At 46.8% G+C, this 19,657-nt stretch overlaps 1 protein-coding gene across 1 annotated transcript in view; it reads right to left on the bottom strand.

Annotated features, from left to right (window-relative positions):
• The window catches only part of FANCD2 (FA complementation group D2), a 74,490-nt gene that overhangs the window by 39,436 nt on the left and 15,397 nt on the right, over window positions 1-19,657 (bottom strand). Inside the window, exons 7-21 of the mRNA XM_029050642.2 lie at window positions 18,974-19,026; window positions 18,708-18,786; window positions 17,678-17,802; window positions 15,295-15,382; window positions 14,770-14,874; window positions 11,924-12,015; window positions 11,153-11,252; window positions 10,481-10,516; window positions 9,836-9,979; window positions 8,496-8,630; window positions 7,387-7,518; window positions 4,718-4,828; window positions 2,376-2,485; window positions 1,337-1,397; window positions 554-673 (exon numbers count right to left, since the gene is read on the bottom strand). Coding sequence (XP_028906475.1) covers window positions 554-673; window positions 1,337-1,397; window positions 2,376-2,485; window positions 4,718-4,828; window positions 7,387-7,518; window positions 8,496-8,630; window positions 9,836-9,979; window positions 10,481-10,516; window positions 11,153-11,252; window positions 11,924-12,015; window positions 14,770-14,874; window positions 15,295-15,382; window positions 17,678-17,802; window positions 18,708-18,786; window positions 18,974-19,026 — 1,491 coding nt within the window. The remainder of the gene's footprint in view (window positions 1-553; window positions 674-1,336; window positions 1,398-2,375; window positions 2,486-4,717; window positions 4,829-7,386; window positions 7,519-8,495; window positions 8,631-9,835; window positions 9,980-10,480; window positions 10,517-11,152; window positions 11,253-11,923; window positions 12,016-14,769; window positions 14,875-15,294; window positions 15,383-17,677; window positions 17,803-18,707; window positions 18,787-18,973; window positions 19,027-19,657) is intronic.

Below are 19,657 nucleotides of genomic sequence, written 5' to 3'. Positions count from 1 at the left end.
TGACAACCTTACAGCACCTCAACCTAGCTTCATTCATTAGTAAGGTCTGCATTATCATCAATGCATTCACTGAGTGCTGCTATGTACAGGGCACTGGACCGGGGGCTTGGGAACATGTAACAGAAGAAAAGACACGGTCCCCATCCCGGAGTTTACACTCAAACTAGCCAAATTTACAACAAAATTAGGGAGCGAGTGAGGAGAATGTCAAAGCTGCGTGAGGGAGGAGAGGAAGCGAAGCATAGGGATGATCCAGGGATGGGAGGTGGGCAGCAAGAGTGATGGAGTCAAATGTGTTGGAGAAGTCCGTGTTGAAGGCAGGGACTTGCCATTTAGGGGACAGTCAGGAGAGGCACAAGTTTGAGATAGGAGAGAGGGTCCAGAAACCGAACGCCGAGGACAGTGGCAGAGGGCAGTTTCGGGTTAGAAAATGATGTGGGTGAAAGTGTAGGTTAGGAGGCGAGGGTCAGAAAAAAGTGGTAATTCAGGGCTGACAGTACAAAGAATGGAGTTTATGATCTCATTTAGAACAAGTGAGGAGAGTCAGCCGTACCAGGGTTTGCGGAGCCAAATTTCCTTTTTGGATGAGGTTGGCAAATTCATCATAATAGAGCACAGAAGCTTGCGGGGAGTTCTCACTGCAGGAACAAATCAGCTCCAACAAAGAAGTCACCTTTGGAATAGCAAAAGAAGGATACCGATCTCAGGGGGTCCGCCCAAAACATCTCCATATTCATTCAGCATCCATTCCCCTATAACGGCATCCCCACCACCCCCACCCTTCAATCGCCTTCCTCGGCTTCACTCTGCCTGCTGTCGGGGCAACCAATACTCACTCCTTCCCATCCCCAGTGCCCCACCAGGACCCTACTGGAGCAGCCAGCACTTTCTCTTATTTCCAGGGCATCTCCGCCTGGGATGGCCATCACCCCCGGGCACCACAAACTCAATGTCTAACATGACAGGGATGAGAGTTAGAAGGACATGAACAGAAAAGAGAAACATTCCTCCTTCCAATTTTCCCATCTCTGTTGACAACACCCTTAAGAAGTCACCACTTTTCTTCCCATGGGCTCAGGGTAGGCTCTGAGGAGGGCAATTCTGAATTTTCTCTATAGATTTTCACCCAAATGTTCCTCACACGAAAGACTAAACCCTTTAGAGACATTTAAATACCAGAAAAGGCTTCTAAATTGATGTGTTTTCCTTAGGAATTGAGAACTGTAGAGCGAGGATCAGTGCAAAGAAAAGGTCACTACAGCTACTTGTATACATACACCCCTCCAACACTGTAGATTATGGGCAAACTTAACACCTGCATTCCTGGGGCCCTCACCTGTTCTTTTTTTTCATCGCTCAGCTTTTCTTCAACTGGATTACGTTCAGAAGCTTCAATTCTGAAAATCAAGGCACACCCTGAGTTTATGATTTGCCACGTTCTACAACAGAAGTCCCCTACTGAAGCTCTAAAATATGCCCTCTGTCCCCAGAGATGGAAGAAGGGTCAGGGGAGGATTTGTTCTTTTTTTACATCAAACGTGGGTTGGCCAGAATATGGTCACAAGAGTCCCTGGCCCTGTTCAAAACTTTCAACCAGAGTGATACACACGGTCAAATCAGGGCTTAGAAACGTTCCTTGAAAGAATGAAATTAAGTTACTTGTGGATTCTGAAAATATTGGTTGGGGTCTTGAGAAGCTGCACGGCCTAGTAGAAAGTGCACGGACTTGGGAGTCAGAGGCTTTGCCACTCGGCCTTTTGTGTGAGTTTGGGCAAGTTGCTTTGTCTCCCTGAGGCTTAGTTTCCTCAGCTGTAAAATGGGGATGAAACACCTGCTCTCCCTCCTACTTACGACTATGTCCGACCTGATGATCTTATATCTACTCCAGTGTGTAGTACAGTGCTTGGCACCCAGTAAGATTACTATTAACAATAATGATGATGATAGTAATGACAATGACAATAATTAATATACCGGTTCCAGAGCGAGTCAACGACATTACAAGGCTGTACCTGGAGACCAACTGCTTACCCTGCCCCAAACTACCTGGACAATCTGTCACGGGAGGGCACCCGACTGTCCCAACCCAGATGACACAGGTTAGAGAGGCTGTGCCTGGAAGCCCTAGATAGGACTGGAAAGGCAATAAAGAAACGCAGGCCTGCTTGGTCTGGTTGGCAGCAAGGAGAAAGTTACAAGGGAAATGCATTACGGGACACAAAAAGCTCCCCAACTGGGTGAACTCTTTCGGGGCTTTGGCCCTAAGGGACCCCTACTTTGGTCAGCAGGGGAAAGAAGTTACCAATCCTAACCACCTCCCCCACCCCGGGCCTCCTCAACGGTACAAGAACAAGGGACATCCTCTTCTTGCTCACCTGTTTTGCATCAAGGACGCCACCATGGACACAGCACCGATAACCCCTATTAGTTTGTACTTAGACACATGACTGAAGAGTTGTTTTCTGATCACCATGTGCAGGTCATCCTAAGGAGACAGAAGAGAATGAGCACTGTAAAGATGTTGGCGATAAGAGACCACAGATGGTTTTGATGACTCATGGGCACCTCTACGTCCATGAAGCACAACGGGAGACAAATCATTTTTTTTTTTTTTTACAGAGTTCAAACCAGTTTATATTCCTGTGATCGACGTTGCCGGGATTAGCAATTCTGAAGGTGGGCAGCTGTGGGATTCAGGGAACACTGAACTTTCCAAAGGCCCCGGAGTTCAAAAACAAACAATGGCTCTTACCCCCCAAGTTACGCAACTCACTTCTGCACGGTGTTCTTTTCCATAAAGAAACACAGGAGGGAAAGGCCTCTGTGCCAAGCAAAGACAAGGGGCTACAGGAACACAGACAGGAGCTGTCATGCTTTCCGTCTGGCCTTTAAATCAGGACTCCTTGTCAAGCAGAGATCGTGAGCCTGATGTGAAGGGAAATGTTTCAGAAGAGAAGTCACCTCTCAGATTGTGAGACCCAATCTGACAAGGACCCACTCTAATTTAAGTCATTAGCACAGAGCTTTGGCTCAAAGGAAGCACTTAATACCATATTAACACCTGTTTACTTGTTTTGATGTCTGTCTCCCCCCCACCCCTCCCAGACTGTGAGCCGGGTGTGGGCAGGGATCGTCTCTCCTTATTGCTGAACTGTACCTTCCTGCTTAGTACAGTGCTCTGCACATAGTAAGCGCTCAATAAATACGGCTGAATGAACGAACATGTAACTTTTTTCAAGAACTTCCACATATTATTCCTCAGAGTCAGCAGGAACCGGGTCTGTCATGAACTTGTGAAAGGAGGAGGATTTGAGTGAACTTTTTTTAATTGCCAAAAGCTGAGATTTTTTGCAGGGTGGGTGCTAATGTCTGCTGCCCATTGCCCAGACTTGCCTCTCCTGGCAAGGCAGGACACAATGTGGCAGAAGACTACCTTAACAACCTTCAGGGAGGTCGGGGTGGCTTATAAACCAAGGACTGGGCTCCTGGAGCAGTGGGGAGTCAGAGGGCTCCCCACTCCAAAAACTGCTCATTTACGTGTCTTGACCTTTGTTGCCTCGGTTTACTGGTTCTGCTGCCTGTTGTCTGCTCGCCTTTATTCTGCATTTTAATCTACCTACTTCGTATCTCCCCTCTCAGGGTCGCACCTGGAGCGTTTCCAGTACTCTCCCAGTCTCAACTGTGGGAGGGAGAGTCGAGCAGAGGCATTTCCATTCCTAGCTTGGGCTAGTGAGTGGATGGCAATCTGCCACAAGTCCAAACTCCCCTGTGCTGGGCAGTAGCGGCAAAGGAGAGACTTGAGGGCAGAGACTCAAGTCTACCATGTGGAAGACGGCAATGGCAAACCGCATCTGTACTTTTACCAAGAAAACCCTGTGGATCCACTGTCTGAACGGGCAGATGGAGGTGGGGCGTTCTGGGACAGATGTGCCTACGACATCGCTATGGGTCGGGGACGACTCGACGGCATAAGACGAGACTGTATCTACCCCAGCCCAGTGCCGGGCATATAGTATGCTCTTAATAAATACCACAACTAACAAATAATCATTTCTGTGGCCTCTTTCACAAGTTGCACCTCCTGCTACCGCTAAGATGGGCACTACGAGGGACATGGATTTACGTTCCGAGCACCATCTGCCCACCTCTGGCAAACATGGCAGAAGATAAGACCTCTAAACATTCTGCCTGGTACTTTAGCCGCAGAGCTGGGTGCTGAGTGAACACTGTTCCTGCTGTGCCGAGGTGCCCTTCCACTCTGGGTCACCACACTATCTTCTGGTCACCACACTATCTTCTGTCCCCTGGAGTCCCAGAGAGGCAGTCCGGGAGGCAGGAGAGCCCAACTTACCACACAGGAGGGTCACAGAGGCAGGAGAGGACTAACTGCATCTGAGCATTAGTTAAAGGATGTTGTGAGGGATCTGGAATGCACCCCGCTAACCCCTGAATAAGCCCCAACAAAAATCTGTTACCACTGCTAGAGTTTCCTCTACACTGCATCCAAAGAGTGAGATTAAAAAAGTCCACATCGGGTGGAGATGGCCACATGCGGCAAGTTTACCTTTGCTAACTGCCCAATCTAAAAAGCTGTCCTTAACATAATATAGGCCAGAAAGTGAGGTGAACATGCAGAGTAATCATACGGTGCAAATTTCCTTTAAACAGGAAAATGAGCTAAAAGGCTTTTGCCTTCTGAATAATGCTTCTTACTTACCTGCATGTGGCTGCTGTCTTCAAGACCCTTGCCAAATGCCAGTCTGCTGAGCATGGTGAAAAGTTTTCTTATCTGCTCAAGAGTCATATTATCCAGGTATTCTAAAATGCCCTGGAAGAGAAAAATGCCAAAATGAGCAGCCCATATGGTTTGGAGGCCCAGCTGGAAAAAAGTCCCATAAAATCCACTGCTTACATGCAGTCCTTTCAAACCGTGATATTTCTTCAGCGCTTGTGCGCAGAGGACTGGACTAAGCACTTGGGAGAGGACAATACAACAGAGTTGGTAGACCCATTCCCTGCCCACAAGAGCTAGAGGGGGAAAGACAAACATCAAAATAAATTAAAGAGAGGAGAAATGGCAGAGTATAAGGATATGTACGTAAGTGCTGGGGGCTGGGGGGTTGGGTGAGTACCAAAGTGCTTAAGTGGTACACACCCGAGTGCATGGATGACGCAGAGGGGAGGGAGGACAGGGTGGGGAGAGGGCAGGTTAATTGGAGAAGGCTTCCTGGAGGAGATATGATTTTAGTAGGGCTCGAAGATGAGGAAACTGGTGGTCTGTCACATACGAAGGCAGAGGGAGTTCCGAGTCAGAGGAAGGACTTGGGCAAGGGGTCGATGGCCAAAGAGACGAGATGGAGGCACGGTGAGTAGGTTGGCATAGGAGGAGTGAAGTGCGTGATGTGGGTCGCAGTAGGAGATTAGCAAGGTAAGGTAGGAGGCTGTGATTGAATGCCTTAAAGCAGATGGTAAAGAGTTTGCCTGATGATTAAAGACCCCTCACAAATTCAGTATCTGAATCATTGTTCTAAGGCACCAGTAATCCAGGAAGAACACAAAAGAGTTTCTTTCAACGTTGTAAAAAAAAGTGCTCAGATATCACAGGGATCGGGGCAACTCACATACAGCTGAGTAACCATTATATTGAGAAGATGAAAAATGAAATTCCTCTCTCAATGACTATCTTGATCTCATCTCAGGAGGAAAGCCAAGCCCCCAAAATCATTTGTTCAAAACAATACATCACAATTTAAACAAATACAGCAACTTCTGGCCAGTACAGCAAAAAGTCAATCAATTCTAGATCTGGCCACTGCAGTTGTTTTTGAGGAGTGGGGAGACGTGCAGAATGATTTTTGAGAAAAATGATACGGACAGCAGAGTGAACTTGGAGAAGCAGAGTGGCCTAGTAGATAGAACACGGGCCTGGGAGTCGGAAGAACCTGGGTTCTAATCCCGGCTCTGCCAGTGGGCAGGGATTGTCTCTCTTTATTGCTGCATTGTACTTTCCAAGCACTTAGTACAGTGTTCTGCACCCAATAAGCGCTCAAAAAATACAACTGAATGAATTTGTCTGCTGTGTAACCTTGGGCAAGTCACTTATCCTCTCTGGCTCAGTTAACACATCTGTAAAATGGGGGGTTAAAACTGTGGGCCCTGTCCAACCTGATTAGCTTATATCTACCTCAGCACTGGATAAAGTGGCTGGCACATAGTAAGCACTTAAACTACCATTTAAAAAGCAAAAGAAAAACAATAGACATATAAAACAAGGCCCCCATCTTTGAGGATCTTACAATCTAATGGAAGAAACACTGCTAAAGAGGTCATTCATGCAAATTAATAATCTGAGTAACAAATTCATTTTAAATCTCATTGCATTATTTTCCTCACTATCCTGTGGTACTGAGTTCCACGTGTTTGCGGCCTTCCTTTTTTTTTAATTACTTTTAAATGGTATTTGCTAAGTGCTTATTACATGCCAGGCACTCTACTGAGCGCTGGGGTAGATACGAGATAATCAGGTTGGACACAGTCCCAATCCCCATTTAACACGAGGTAACTGAGGTACAGAGAAGCAAAGTGACTTGCCCATGGTCATGCAGCAGAGAAGCGGCAGAGCCAGGATGAGAACCCAAGTCCTCTGACTTCCAGGCCCATGCTCTTTCAGTCAACCAATTGTATTTATTGAGCACTTACTGTGTGCAGGGAGTACAATAAACAGACACACTCCCCGCCCACACCGAGCTTACAGTCTAGAGGGGGAGACAGGCATTAACAGAAATAAATGACAGATGTCTACATAAGTGCTGTGGGGCTGGGAGGCGGAATGAATAAAGGGAGCAAGGCAGGGCAACACAGAAGGGAGGGGGAGAAGAGGAAAAGAGGGCTTAGAAAGGGAAGTCCTCTTGGTCGAGCTTGCCTTCAATAAGACTCTGCAGTGGGGGGAGAGTAACTGTTGGATATGAGGAGGGTGGGCATTCCAGGCCAGAGGCAGGACGCGGGCGAGGGGTCGGGGGCAAGATAGATGAGATCGAGGTACAATGAGAAGGGTCGGCATTAGAGGAGCTAAGTGTGCAGGCTGGGCTGCAGTAGGAGAGTAGCGAGGTGAGGTAGGAGGGGGCAAGGCAATCGAGTACTTTAAAGCCACTAGGCCACGCGGCCTCTCCCAAGCAGCCCTGTATTAGATGGCCTAGGATAAGGAGGAAACATTCAATAGCCTCCCCGGTTTGGATCATTCAGTTTCATATCAACCAACGATCCCCGGTCATCCCGGACGACCACAATCCGGATCTGACTTAGGCCAATTGATCTCTTTGCCATGCCTAGCAGCGTTACTCATGAGAACACAGACATTCATTCAGGCAAAGAGTAGGGCACGAGTACCTTCAGAAGGGATGAACACATGCACATAGCAGAGTATTTCAGCACCACCAGTTCCAACAGCAGGTCTAGAGAAATATTTACTTCGACATCAGTGCCACAGCAGACGTGGTTCACTAGGGTGCCAATAACTTCCTGAGAGGGGAAGACACAATAAGGGGAAGACACAATGAAGCAGCAGAAAGTCACTTCAATGGATCCGTGCCTCCCTCCGCTCTGTACCTTGCCGTAATTATATGCTTTCAACCCATACCTCCTCATTTTTTGTACAGTAATGCTAGCCCTCCTCTCCACTGGGGTAACGGAGGTCTATCTGCCCTAACTTCTCCTACACTTAACCTCCGCTAGTTTGGACATCCCCCCCACTTTGTCTGTTTGTCGATCCGAATCCTTCTTCCTGATTTCTCCATTCTTCTCTGTCCTTCGCAGCCTGAGCGCTCGCTTCTTGGGATTCCTTATCTATTCTCCTTTCCAAAATAAGTGCCATTTCACCCCCTGGACTGGTACTCTCAACTGGGTCATTATGGGATTGTCAGAACAATCTGAAGAGGAAACAGCACAGACTCAGACAAATATATCCAGGATGAATTCTTACTGGGCTGACACACAAATCTCAAGGATGGGACAGACACCACCCGGTTCAGTCTCCACTCTCAGAAAGTGGCACACTAACTTTCCTTCAGATTTGGGGTTCTGTAGCAGATCCCGGAGCCTCTTTTTACTCCGTTCAAGACCCAAATCTCCTGCACATTCCCCCTAGTGACTTGAGCTCATGCTGCTGTCAGGATAGGTCTACACTTTATCAATGACTCTAGACCACTTCCATCTTACTGATTCATATCCTGTCATGGAGAGAATAGCACTTCTCTTTGACCCACCTTTCATCACAAAAGCCCAATCCGCCGCCCCCGCCTCCACACACTACCAATCATCTAAAATATATTTCTAGCCTCAATCAGCAATTGGGTTATTTGCAGTTAATACCCATCGTCCCTCCGGCCTATTCTGAATAAACTTTTTAAAATGGCATTAATAATGGCCACGCTCTCTCTGGCTACCTCCTCCCCCCACACCTCTACCACAGTTCCCACAGTCACTTTAGCCAAACTTACCTGCTGACAGTAAGCGTCAAGAGACAGAAATGCATGCTTATACAGGAGGCTGACAAAAGAAATCACACTGTGATCCACAGAGCGCAGCAAGATCTGAGCAATTGACAGAAGGGACGGCAAGTAATCCCTGAAAACCTGCAACAGAGATACTGCAATTAGGGTGGGAAAGCAGCATTTGAGGCTTTCTGGGCTTCTTGGTTCCCCTTCGCAACAGATCTTAACCTGAGATGGGCTGGGTTTTCCAAAGGAGAGTTCCCTCCGCTTCCGAGCCAACTTTGGCCAGTCTCTTGAATGTTGTATCATACAGCGCTCCGCATACAGTAAGCGTTCAATAAATACCATTGATTGTGGACAAGTCAGCACTCTAATAATAATGGCGGTATCTGGTAAGCGCTTACTGTTCTAAGCGCTGGGGGTAGATAGAAGGTAATCAGGTTGTCCCATGTGGGGCTCACAGTCTTAATCCCCATTTTCCAGATGAGGTACCTGAGGCACAGAGAAGTGAAGTGACTTGCCCAAAGTCACCCAGCTAACAAGTGGCAGAGGTGGGATCAGAGCCCACGACCTCTGACTCCCAAGGCCGGGCTCTTGCCACTAAGCTATGTGGCTTCTGCGAGCATGTTCTAAGAGTGCCTTACACATCAAGCCGATCTTGTTGTGACGTAAAGATCAAAGTTGAACGGCATGAAAACCTCTGTCCTCCTGAGCTGATTTCTTTCCAAAGTGACCAGGAGAACTGACGACTGATCATTTTCCTCAAAGAGCAGAACTCTGAGATGCCTACTATGTGAGGTCTAATCGTCAGGACCTACTAAACAAATGCAACACAGGTGCTGCCTGGAGATCAGGATTCCCAGTGAATGTCAGGCACTTCTCTTCAACATCTTACTTGCCATTCTCCTCGAGGAGCCATAGAAGGGGCTGGGGAGGAACCTAGCTATGGAAAGGCCAAGGGAATATGGCTAAAGCCAGATCTTCCGTGGATGGGTCTCTAATCGGCCCTCTTGCCTCTCTGCCCTCAGGCTATCTCTAGCTGCTCACCCCACACCTATGAAGCTCCCATCATCACCACCTCCACCTTCCCCCATCATTTGAAAAGGTCCTTAGACCAGCTTCCAAGGGGTAGAGGTAGTTTAGCTTCAGCAGCCAACAGCTTAGGACAGCTCCACAAAATCCTGATGACAGGAAAATGTGAGAACCACAACTACTTGCCCAGGCAGGGTTTCTAGGAAGCTCCAGGTGGCCCACCTCACCCTGACACGGCTCGGACCCTTGCTTTAAACAATTCAGGAGCCTTCCGTTTCCAAGGCGAGGGAGCTCAAAGCCTGGGAGATACTCACGGTGGGGTGACCAGAGAAAGTCCTCTGCAGTAGCGGCTCCTGAAGGCAGCCCGACTGAGCTTTGGTCCTCAGCACCTTCCCTATGTGCTTCTTACTCTGAGGGTTGATACTGTAGATAATCAGCAGCACTATCAGGTCAAGAGCCTGTTACCAAAGATATGACAGCTGAATTAATCGACTACGAGGGAATTCCCCTCGCTGAACCCCTCCCATGCCACGGGAAACAGATCGTTTGATGACCGGCTAGTCAGCTGACCCCCTCGCCAGCACAATTCATCTGTAGAGTTAAAGCAGCAGGATTGGCCTGCTTGCCCAATCCCGCTACTGTCTCACACTCACGTTCGATGCAGTACTACGGTGGGAGTGGCCTGGAAATGAGTCGTTCCACTGCTGAGAATGGACAACGAGTATCGATAGCAGTGGTGTTACCTGAGCACCTACTGTGTGCAGAGCACTATAGTAGACACTTGTTGAGTGACGGTATAAATAACTGAACGAATGAAGGGAGGTGGCAACCAGTAGCCATAGGGTCCTAGAAATGGCCCCCAATTTAAGAGAGGCCCTGAGGTAAGTGACTGTTGCTTGGAAAGAATAAACTACCAAATTTCAACACAGTAGGAAGGTGTCACACGGCATAGACAGTACCTTGTGGTCAGACACAGAATCAATGTTTTCAATTGCCTGGAAGATAAAAGGGACATGAAAATAGTTAGAATTCAGAAATGACTCTTCCTACTTCCTCTCCATCCCATCTCTGGGAGAGTGGGTCAGCTCTTATAACATCAGCAAACGCTTCTACTCAGATGACCTTCTGAATCCCCTCACCTACCGAGTCTTTATTTGTGTATTCCTGGAAGTCTCTTACACTGATCTTGTCTCTACTTCAGTGCTTAGTACAGTGCTTGGCACAAATTAAGCCCTTAACAAGTACCAAAAAACAACTGCAAACACACACACGCCTTAAGGAAAGGACCTATCCTGAGCCTTCCTTCTCTCCCACTTTTCCATCAGTCACCCAAGAGTACTAACATTTCCCCAGAAATGGAAATTTAGGGACATCTTTCTCTTTCCAACACTGTTTAATGGCTCTCCAGATAGGTCTATAGCAAAACCTTATCATTGCTCCCCAGTACACTCTCAATCAGTCACATTTTTTTCCCCCACTTCAAGACCAACTTCCTCGGAAATCTCTCCTGGTGTACAGAATAATTTTGGGGAAAGGAAGAACAGGACAGACCCTTCTCCAGTCGTAAGAAACAAAGACCAGTCCAATTCTTCCCAAGAAAGCCAGGCAGATTCACTTTAACAGACAATCACCTTAATCCAAGCTTCTGACATGGACTTCTGGAATCTAAGAGCTGATTTGATCACATCACAGAGGAGGACGATACAGCTCTGGCTGGAATCACTTTGATTTCTAGAAGGATTAAAAGCAACCAGAGATAGAACAATCATTCTTTTGTTTCTATGAGCCAGAAGCACCATCATCTATTAAAGCAGCTCCAAGGAGAAGAAAAACCACAAACGATCAACTCACATATCCCCCCAGCCCTTCCCATGCTCTCCCTACGTAGTGATTTTGAGGCATCTGATGGCAGGGAGCAGCAGTAGGCTAAAGAAACACAGTGCCATGTGCCTTGTTTGCCATTTTTAATCAAATTCTTTCTTCTCTGATTTTTGTAAGTCCCAAAGGCCCGGGGGCTGTAATTAAAGGAATAGCTCCCAAATTACAGCTATCGTGAATTACTAAAGTTTCATCTCATCAGAGAGGCTCTCTTTCTTGCACACCGGAATTTCATATGTTAAACTGTAAACTGGATTCAAAACACTTCCCGAGATGATCTCACATTAAAATCCACCCTAAATTCAGGGGAAAAGCCCAGAAAAAAAGGGCTGCCACATGACCCAGAGTAGTTCAACTTAATTCCATTTTTCAGCCTATGAATTTTCCAAGCTGAGCACAGCAGACTGTAGAGAAAACAGCCAGAGTAAAGGCCTCACTGAGAGAGACTAAGAGCTCCCTCATTTCCTTTCTCGTGAAGGAAATCACGAAGATCGGTAGAGGCAAAGACTGAGCGGGTACTTTACCTTGCTTGTTCTTTGCTTTTGTGCAAACTTTGAATTTCTGAGGGCAAAACACAGGATTCCAGGCTCAACTTCATGCGTAATTCAGAGATCACCTGCAGAGAGTATGAGAGTTCTCATGTGTGCAGAGTTCAATTTAGACCAGTTCACACCACTCTTTCACTGAAAAAGAATAAGACTGACCTTCCTTTTGCGAGGTGGCAAAAAGAAGGAGGCCCAACCATAGATATTTGGCCAAAGCATTTTGTAAACTAAAAAGCTGGTAACAACAATTTGGAGAAAGGAGAGACAACCCTGGCACTGAAGGCCCACCAGATGGTGGGGGGTTGGTGAGAGGGCTGTGTGACTGTGGGCAAGTCACTTAACTTCTCTGTGCCTCAGTTACCTCATCTGTAAAATGGGCATTTAGATTGTGAGCCTCACGTGGGACAACCTGATGACCCTGTATCTACCCCAGCGCTTAGAACAGTACTCTGCACACAGTAAGCGCTTAACAAATATTATCATTGTTATGGGGCCTCCACTGGACGGGGGGAGAGCAAAGGTATGCCATCACAGTGAATCCCTTGACTATTATATGCATGTCACCCTAGACTCAAAACCCAAGAAATCATCACCAAAATTGTTTTAGGAGAGAGACGCATCCAGAAAGACCTTCTAAGCACTTTTTCTTACTCTTTCTAATTAATGTTGGTATTTGTTAAGCGCTTACTATGTGCAGAGCACTGTTCTAAGCGCTGGGGTAGATACAGGGTAATCAGGTTGTCCCACGTGGGGCTCACAGTCTTAATCCCCATTTTACAGATTAGGTAACTGAGGCACAGAGAAGTGAAGTGACTTGCCCACAGTCACACAGTTGACATGTGGCAGAGCCGGGATTCAAACCCATGACCTCTGACTGCCAAGCCCAGGCTCTTTCCACTGAGCTACGCCGCTTCCCTAATGTTCTTCACTGGATGATGCTTTACTCTTGCTGGTTTTAAAAAAAAAAGATTCTGGTTTTCTGTTTGTTTGACCCACTTCCACCTTGTTTTATGAGGTTCCGGAGAACAAGCAATTTCTTTGTAATTTCCTTAACGCTTAGTACAGTGCCATGTCCAAAACAGAACTCTTTATCTTCCCACCCATTACCTGTCCTCTCCGACTTTTCCATCACTGTAGCTAGCACCACCGTCCTTCCTGTCTCACAAGCCCATAACGTTGGTGTTACCCATTTTTTTATTATCCGCTAAGCACTTACTACGTGTCAAACCCTGCTCTAAACGCTGGGGTAGGTACGAATTCACTGTCAGATACAGTCCCTGTCCCGCACGGGGCTCACAATCTAAGTAGGAGGGAGAACAGGCCACCCCATTTTACAGTTGAGGAAACTGAGTCACAGAGAATTTAAGTGACTTGTCCAAGGTCACGCAGCAAGCAATTGGCAGAGCCAGGATTAGAACGCAGGTCCTTCTGATTCCCAAGACTAGACTACAAACTCACCGTGGGCAGGGACTGTGCCTGCTTACTGTTGTATTGTACTCCCAATAGCGCTTAGTACGGTGCTCTGCACCCGGTAAGTGTTCAATAAATCCGACTGAATGACTAGGCCATGCTGTTTGTTTATCCTTGACTCCTCTCTCTCTTTCAACCCACAAATTCAATCTATCACTAAATCCTGCTGGCTCAACCTTCACCACATCGCTAAAATCTGCCTTCTCTTCTCCATCTAAACTGTTACCAAGTTAATCCAAGCTACCGTGCCTCAATCAGCCTTCTTGCTGACCTCCCTGCCTCTTGCCTCTTCCCAGTCCAGTCCATACTTCCCTCTACTGCCAAGGTCATTTTTGTAAAAAAATGTTCAGTCCACATTTCCCCACTCCTCAAAAACCTCCAGTGGTTGCCCATCCATCTCCGCATTCAAGCAGAAACTCCTCACCATCGGCTTTAAATCACCTTGCCTCCTCCTCCTACAACCTAGCACGCACATTTCGCTCCTCTAATGCCAACCTAATCGCTGTAACTTGATCACGTCTATTTCCCCACTGACCTCTCGCCCCCGTCCTGCCTCCTCATATCTGACAGACGATTCCTCTCCCCATCTTCAAAACCTTATTGAAGGCATATCTCCCCCAAGAAGTTTTCCCTAAACCCTCATTTCCTTTTCTCCCACTTCCTTCTGAGTTGCCCTGATTCGCTCCCTTTATTCATCCTCCATCCAGCTCCACAGCACTAATACATGTATCCATAATTTATTTATATTAATGTCCGCCTCTCCGTCTAGATTGCAAGCTTGTTGTGGGCAGGTAATGTGTCTATCACGTTATACTCTCCCAATCACTTAGTAAAGCGCTCAATAAATACGACCGATTGCCATGGGCCCATAAGCAATGATATTTAGAGAGCACTGTACTTGGGGAGCAGACAATACAACAAAGTTGAGACATTCCCTGCCCACAAGGAGCTTACAGTCTGGAGGAGCACACAGACCCACCTAGACGGAGAGTCCCATGTGGGACAGGGACTGTATCCAACCTGTAACAAGCTTTTATCTACCCTAGTGCTTAGTACAGTTCTCAGAACATAGTACGCACTTAAATACCATTTAAAAAAAAAGTCAACGTAATTTTTTTGCCATTCTGCTTAAAACTAAACTATACAAGTACAAACACGATCAGTGGGAGCCTAGACCGGATATATTTAATATCTCCCTCCACTAACCCAGCGCCTTGACCCCCTCCAGAACCATCATGCTGGGGACACACAAATAGTGGGCATTACCAAGGACTTTATGAAATGTAGGTTAAAGGTTTTTAGATGGTGCTCTTTCCTCTAGCATTATAGGTGCTAAATAAGTAATAACAATATACCTCTAGAGCATTTGTGGCTGTGATGGAATGGAGAATGAACTTGACGATCACAGGTAAATCTTCCAGCTTGACGATGGATAGTTGGGTCATGAGAGACTGGCGCAGCTAAAATTAAGAGCAACACCATTTCGGTTTAAAATAAAGTGCCTGGGTGACACAAAAATTTTTGCCTTTCATTTCTTTCAAACTACCTCCAGGAATGGGCCTAGTTTAGATATCTGGAGAGATAAGCCACTGGCCTTTGGTAGGGTAGTTGTTACAGCTTACCACCCCCCTGCACCACCCTTGCCAAAAAAAAGGGTGGGAAAGGGAAGGGAGGGAGGTGATGAGGAAGGAGGGGAAGGGGAGGCAAAGACAACTTCGTACATCTGCCCCAAACAAAGGTTAAACAAAGAGAATAGGCACAATCATGGTTTCCAACTTAAATTTTCACTGCATTTAATTTTTCCTACAGGCAGCTGCTCCTTGTGGGTGGGAGAATGGAGGCCTTCATCAGGAAATGTCCCCAGGTCACCCACTTCTTACCTCCACCAGGAGCTCTGGTCCAAGGTAGAGGCTGGGCAGGACATCCAAGACTGGAATAGTTAATGCGATATTCTGCTTCATTAGGACGCTGGGTGGAGGAGAAAAGTTAGCAGAGATTAACAGCGAGCAGGGCAGATTCCAACTAGGAAAAGTCTGTCTTGAGTATATCTCATCAGCTGATCCAAAACATTCACTTCCTGTTCCGTGACCGACTTTCCCCACATCTTATCTCCCTCTTATCCACCATCTGTTTCCTACTTCTCCCCCACGCGTACCTCCACTGATCCCCATTTCTCTCCCACTTTCCCTCCGTGTTTCCCCCAGGACAGCTTCAATCTGCCATCTCGCCTACAGAGAATGGTGATGCTTGTTTGTTCATCCTTCCAAGGGCTGTCTTTCCCTTCCACCTCCCCCCAACTCTTCCCCCTCTTCCTACCATTTTCCCCCAGACTATTCCCATCTCAACTCCCTAGACCGTCAGCTCCTTAAAAGCAAGGCCCGGATCTACTCCTTAAAGTGTGCTCCAGCCAGTTGCATAACTAGGGTGGGGGGAACTGCCCCGGGAAAGATGCGGACTGGGTGCACAGTGGGGTACACCTTAGGTGTAGGAGAGTAAGAGGGATGCTCCTGAGGTTCTCATGAATCCATCCAGATCAACACCACCTCCAGGTAGCATGCCCCAAAAAAAGCTAGGAGGAGGGGACATATACGGCAGAGAGTTGCCATTTTGGGGAGAAAGAGGGCACTCGACTGCTTCCAAAAGCTGATCTCACGCGCACTCCCCGCTGAGGACAGTGCAACCCCATCTGTCAAGTGTCCTACGTACACAAATACCTCATTAAGCCTCTGCCTTAGCACCAGGTAGAAAGCTAACTCTCCAGGAGAGTTCGGGAAATACTTATTGACAACGAGGACTACAAAGATTTCTCTTCACTCTCTTCTGTCATCCAGCCTCTATGACTAGGCTGTAATACGGGCTACGCATTACAGAATAGAAGATGGGGGATGGAACCCGTGGCGCCATCTACATGACTCTGATAGAACGAAATATGGTTTTCAATCAGCGTTTCTCTCCGAATAGTCTGAATTTGTAAATATTCCCACATTTAGGGGAGAAAAGAATAGTGGCACGTGGAACCCATGAATGTGAACTGAGCAATCCCTCCTAAAGAAGAGTGGAACTCCCTCGGAGCGTCCCCCATCTATTCCTGCCAAGGCTCTCAAATAAAAACAAAACTCATGGTCAAGAGCAGCTATAAAGTCTGATCAAGGCCTGGAACACCCTTTCTCCTTCCTCTCCACTGAACCCTTCTTCAATGCTGTGTCCAAGTGTTACTACCACTTTCTCCTTCTCCTCTCACTTTTCTAGGCCAGAGACCCATCTGCCTCCAGACTCTCCAGTAACGCTTTCTTCGTCTAGCCTGCCCTTGAGCCTCACACGTCCCTAAATCCCCCAGCACTTTTATCAAAAATTGCCAGAGAGCTGCAGTGTGTTTACCATTTTTTCATCTTGTTCTACCTGCAAATGTATTCTGTGTCTTCCTCATTACAAAGTAAGCCCCTTGAAGGCAAGGACCGTATCTTCTAACCTCCCATCCCACCTAGCACGTTGCTCTGCACCTCTGAGGTGCTCAACAAATGTTGCTGTCAGGTGCTCAGACAAAAATCACAGCTCTCCAACACTGGCGGAGTGGTCCGAACCAAAACTTAAAACAGACCAAGAAGAAAGTTGTCAAAATGCGATCTAGCCAGGCTGCCTTGTCAAAATCCAGACATGGGTCCAGAGGGTGGACTCTCTCTGTTTTTCCTAAATCACCCCTATGGAGGAAGTCATGCCCACTCTGAGAGGTAAGAGAACTCTCTCAAAGTTAGGGGGAATCTAGACTCCTCAGAACGAGCCTCATTCATGCATTCAAATTTATTGAGTGCTTACCGTGTGCAGAGCACTGTATTGAGCGCTTGGGAGAGGACAATATAACAATAAACAAGCCACCTTCAAGGGGACCTCGCTTTGGACGATCATTTCAGATGGCCCCCAGAAAGATTTTCCCCCTAACTCCAGTGGACAATGCTAGATGAAGACAACAGGCTATCACAGCAGGGTCCAAATGCCCCGAGCGATGACTTGGGCCAGCCAACTCCACCGGGATACAGTACACTCAACTGGTCCCTGGGGTGGCGGTGAAATGTGCCATCAGTCACAGAACTATTGATAACAGGTAATAATGCTTTGGGAGCCAAATTAGGGCATCATTATCTTTTCTTTGACTAATGCCCAACTCCCAGACCTCATTCAACCCCCAGTGAGGGAAGCAATCTCCAAAGCTAAGTCCCATAGAGAGACACATCATGCAGGGGGTGGAGTACGAGGGTCTGCCAGTACCAGAGTTCTTTGGCCATGTCACCGCGCTGGGAATCCTCTAGGATCTCTGGCAAACTGGTGATAATGTCATGTTGCAGGGCCAGTGGAACGATGCTGACCAGCTGTAAAATCTTAGTGTTGAAATCCTGGAAGGGAGAGAGACAGCAGAGTAAGGCACATCGCCATAGCAAGCTTCCATCTCATCATTACATGTTAGACCCAGCACAGGCCTGTCATTCCCTTCCCGCTCAACCCAGTTTCTGAGGCCAAATCTCAGAGGCTTTAACCAAGTCCACAGGGAAATAAATTTACATCCATTTGGGGTTCCACACAATGGTAATGGTGCCAGATGTTTTGGGACAGAGGTGCTTACAAACCAGCTCACACGGATGCAAAATTAACTTGAAACTTCCCGTATTGTTTGTGCAGTGCGTTAAATACTTCGCATCTATCGGCCTCTTGGATCTGTGTAAAACAGTGGCATGTGTGTGATCTTAAAACTTACGCCACTGATTAGTAATTAAAGGACACCATATAATACTTCTTGTGTAAGTAAAACTCCACTGGCCTCTGAGGCTGGAAACATTAGAAGGAATAAAACAGTACTCAGTCATCGAAAAGATTCAAGAACAGATATCGTCCACTTCCTTGACAGAATTTACATTTTCAATAGAATTGGATCTAAAATTCAGAGGAAAAAATACTTTCAGAAAATGATCAAAAATCATTACTGACCATTCTCAGTGATTATTTCTCAAGCCTCAAAACACAAAAGAGCCTAAGAAACCATTTTTGATCTACCCCGGTGCTTAACACGGAGAAGGCCTCGCTCAATTAATGTGACTAAAAAAAAATTCTAGGCAACTTTGGCACCCTGGTTTGCCAAGAAAAAACATCAACTGCAACAACGGCCACATACTTCTTAAGAATTGGAGTTTTATTTGTTTTTTCCCAGCGGTGGAAGAGAAAGCTCATGTCACATCAAGTTTTGGGAGAGAGAGAGAGAGAGAGAGGACTGAGCACAAAAGTGGAATTAAAGAACAACAATCACCTTGCCATCGACGATTCTGTCAATCCATTTAAATTGGTTGATGATTAGCTGAGGTATACCCATTTCATCACTGCCCGATCTGAAACATCAGGAGAAATACAGGTTAGAGCCTTCATCAGAGGAAGGGCAAATGCCAAGGTCATGCAAAAAAGTTTTCTACATAACTATGCCCTTTGGGGCACCTGATGGCATTCCTGAGTGGCTTGCAGAAGGGTCAACCAGCTTCTGCTGTTCAACAAAATCCTCTCTGTATACCTATCACTCACCTTTCTAACATGAACTGTGGAAACTTTTCAAATAAGAGTTTGATAACAGCGGGCTGGAAAAGAACATACACTATGTTAGTGAGAATCTGAAAGCGAAAAACAGAAATTTATACCAGCCAGTACTTGGCTCGAGCAAGGTATCGTGGAAGAAATACCCTTTTTGTTTGCGATTACATATGTTTAAGAAAAAAAACACACTCAAAACCCAACCTTTTTTGGTGCCTTACAATGCTACCCTCTTTGGAGGTAATAACTGGGTCTCAGGTTTCTCACCTGTGAAACGGGGATCAAATACCTGTTCTCTCTCCCCCTTCCACTATAAGTCCCAAGTGGGACAGGGCTTGTGTCCAATCTTATTATCTTGTTTCTACCCCAGCACTTAGTACAGTGCTTGGCATGGCACATAGTAAGCACTTAATACCACACTCATTATTATTATTATTGCTATCATTAAGAGCAAAGGGTGATAGAAGGAGAGGGACAAACGGGGGATAGAAGGGAGAGAGGTGAAGGGGGGGAAAGAGCCCATTGTGCTCCCGCTGGCCACCAGGGAGCTCTTCAAAGCCTTATTTTGAGAATGGAAACATGAGGCAGCAGCAGCTGTTTTCGAAAAGGTGCTAAAAGCCTTCTGTAGAGTATTCCAACTCGGGGAAAAGGCTGGGGAAGATCTTGGGGAGGAGCAGT

This window comes from Ornithorhynchus anatinus, chromosome X1, assembly GCF_004115215.2.
Source record: "Ornithorhynchus anatinus isolate Pmale09 chromosome X1, mOrnAna1.pri.v4, whole genome shotgun sequence".
NCBI lineage: Eukaryota > Metazoa > Chordata > Mammalia > Monotremata > Ornithorhynchidae > Ornithorhynchus > Ornithorhynchus anatinus.
Note: the sequence above shows the minus strand (reverse complement) of the source record. Positions and strands in the feature narration are given on the sequence as shown.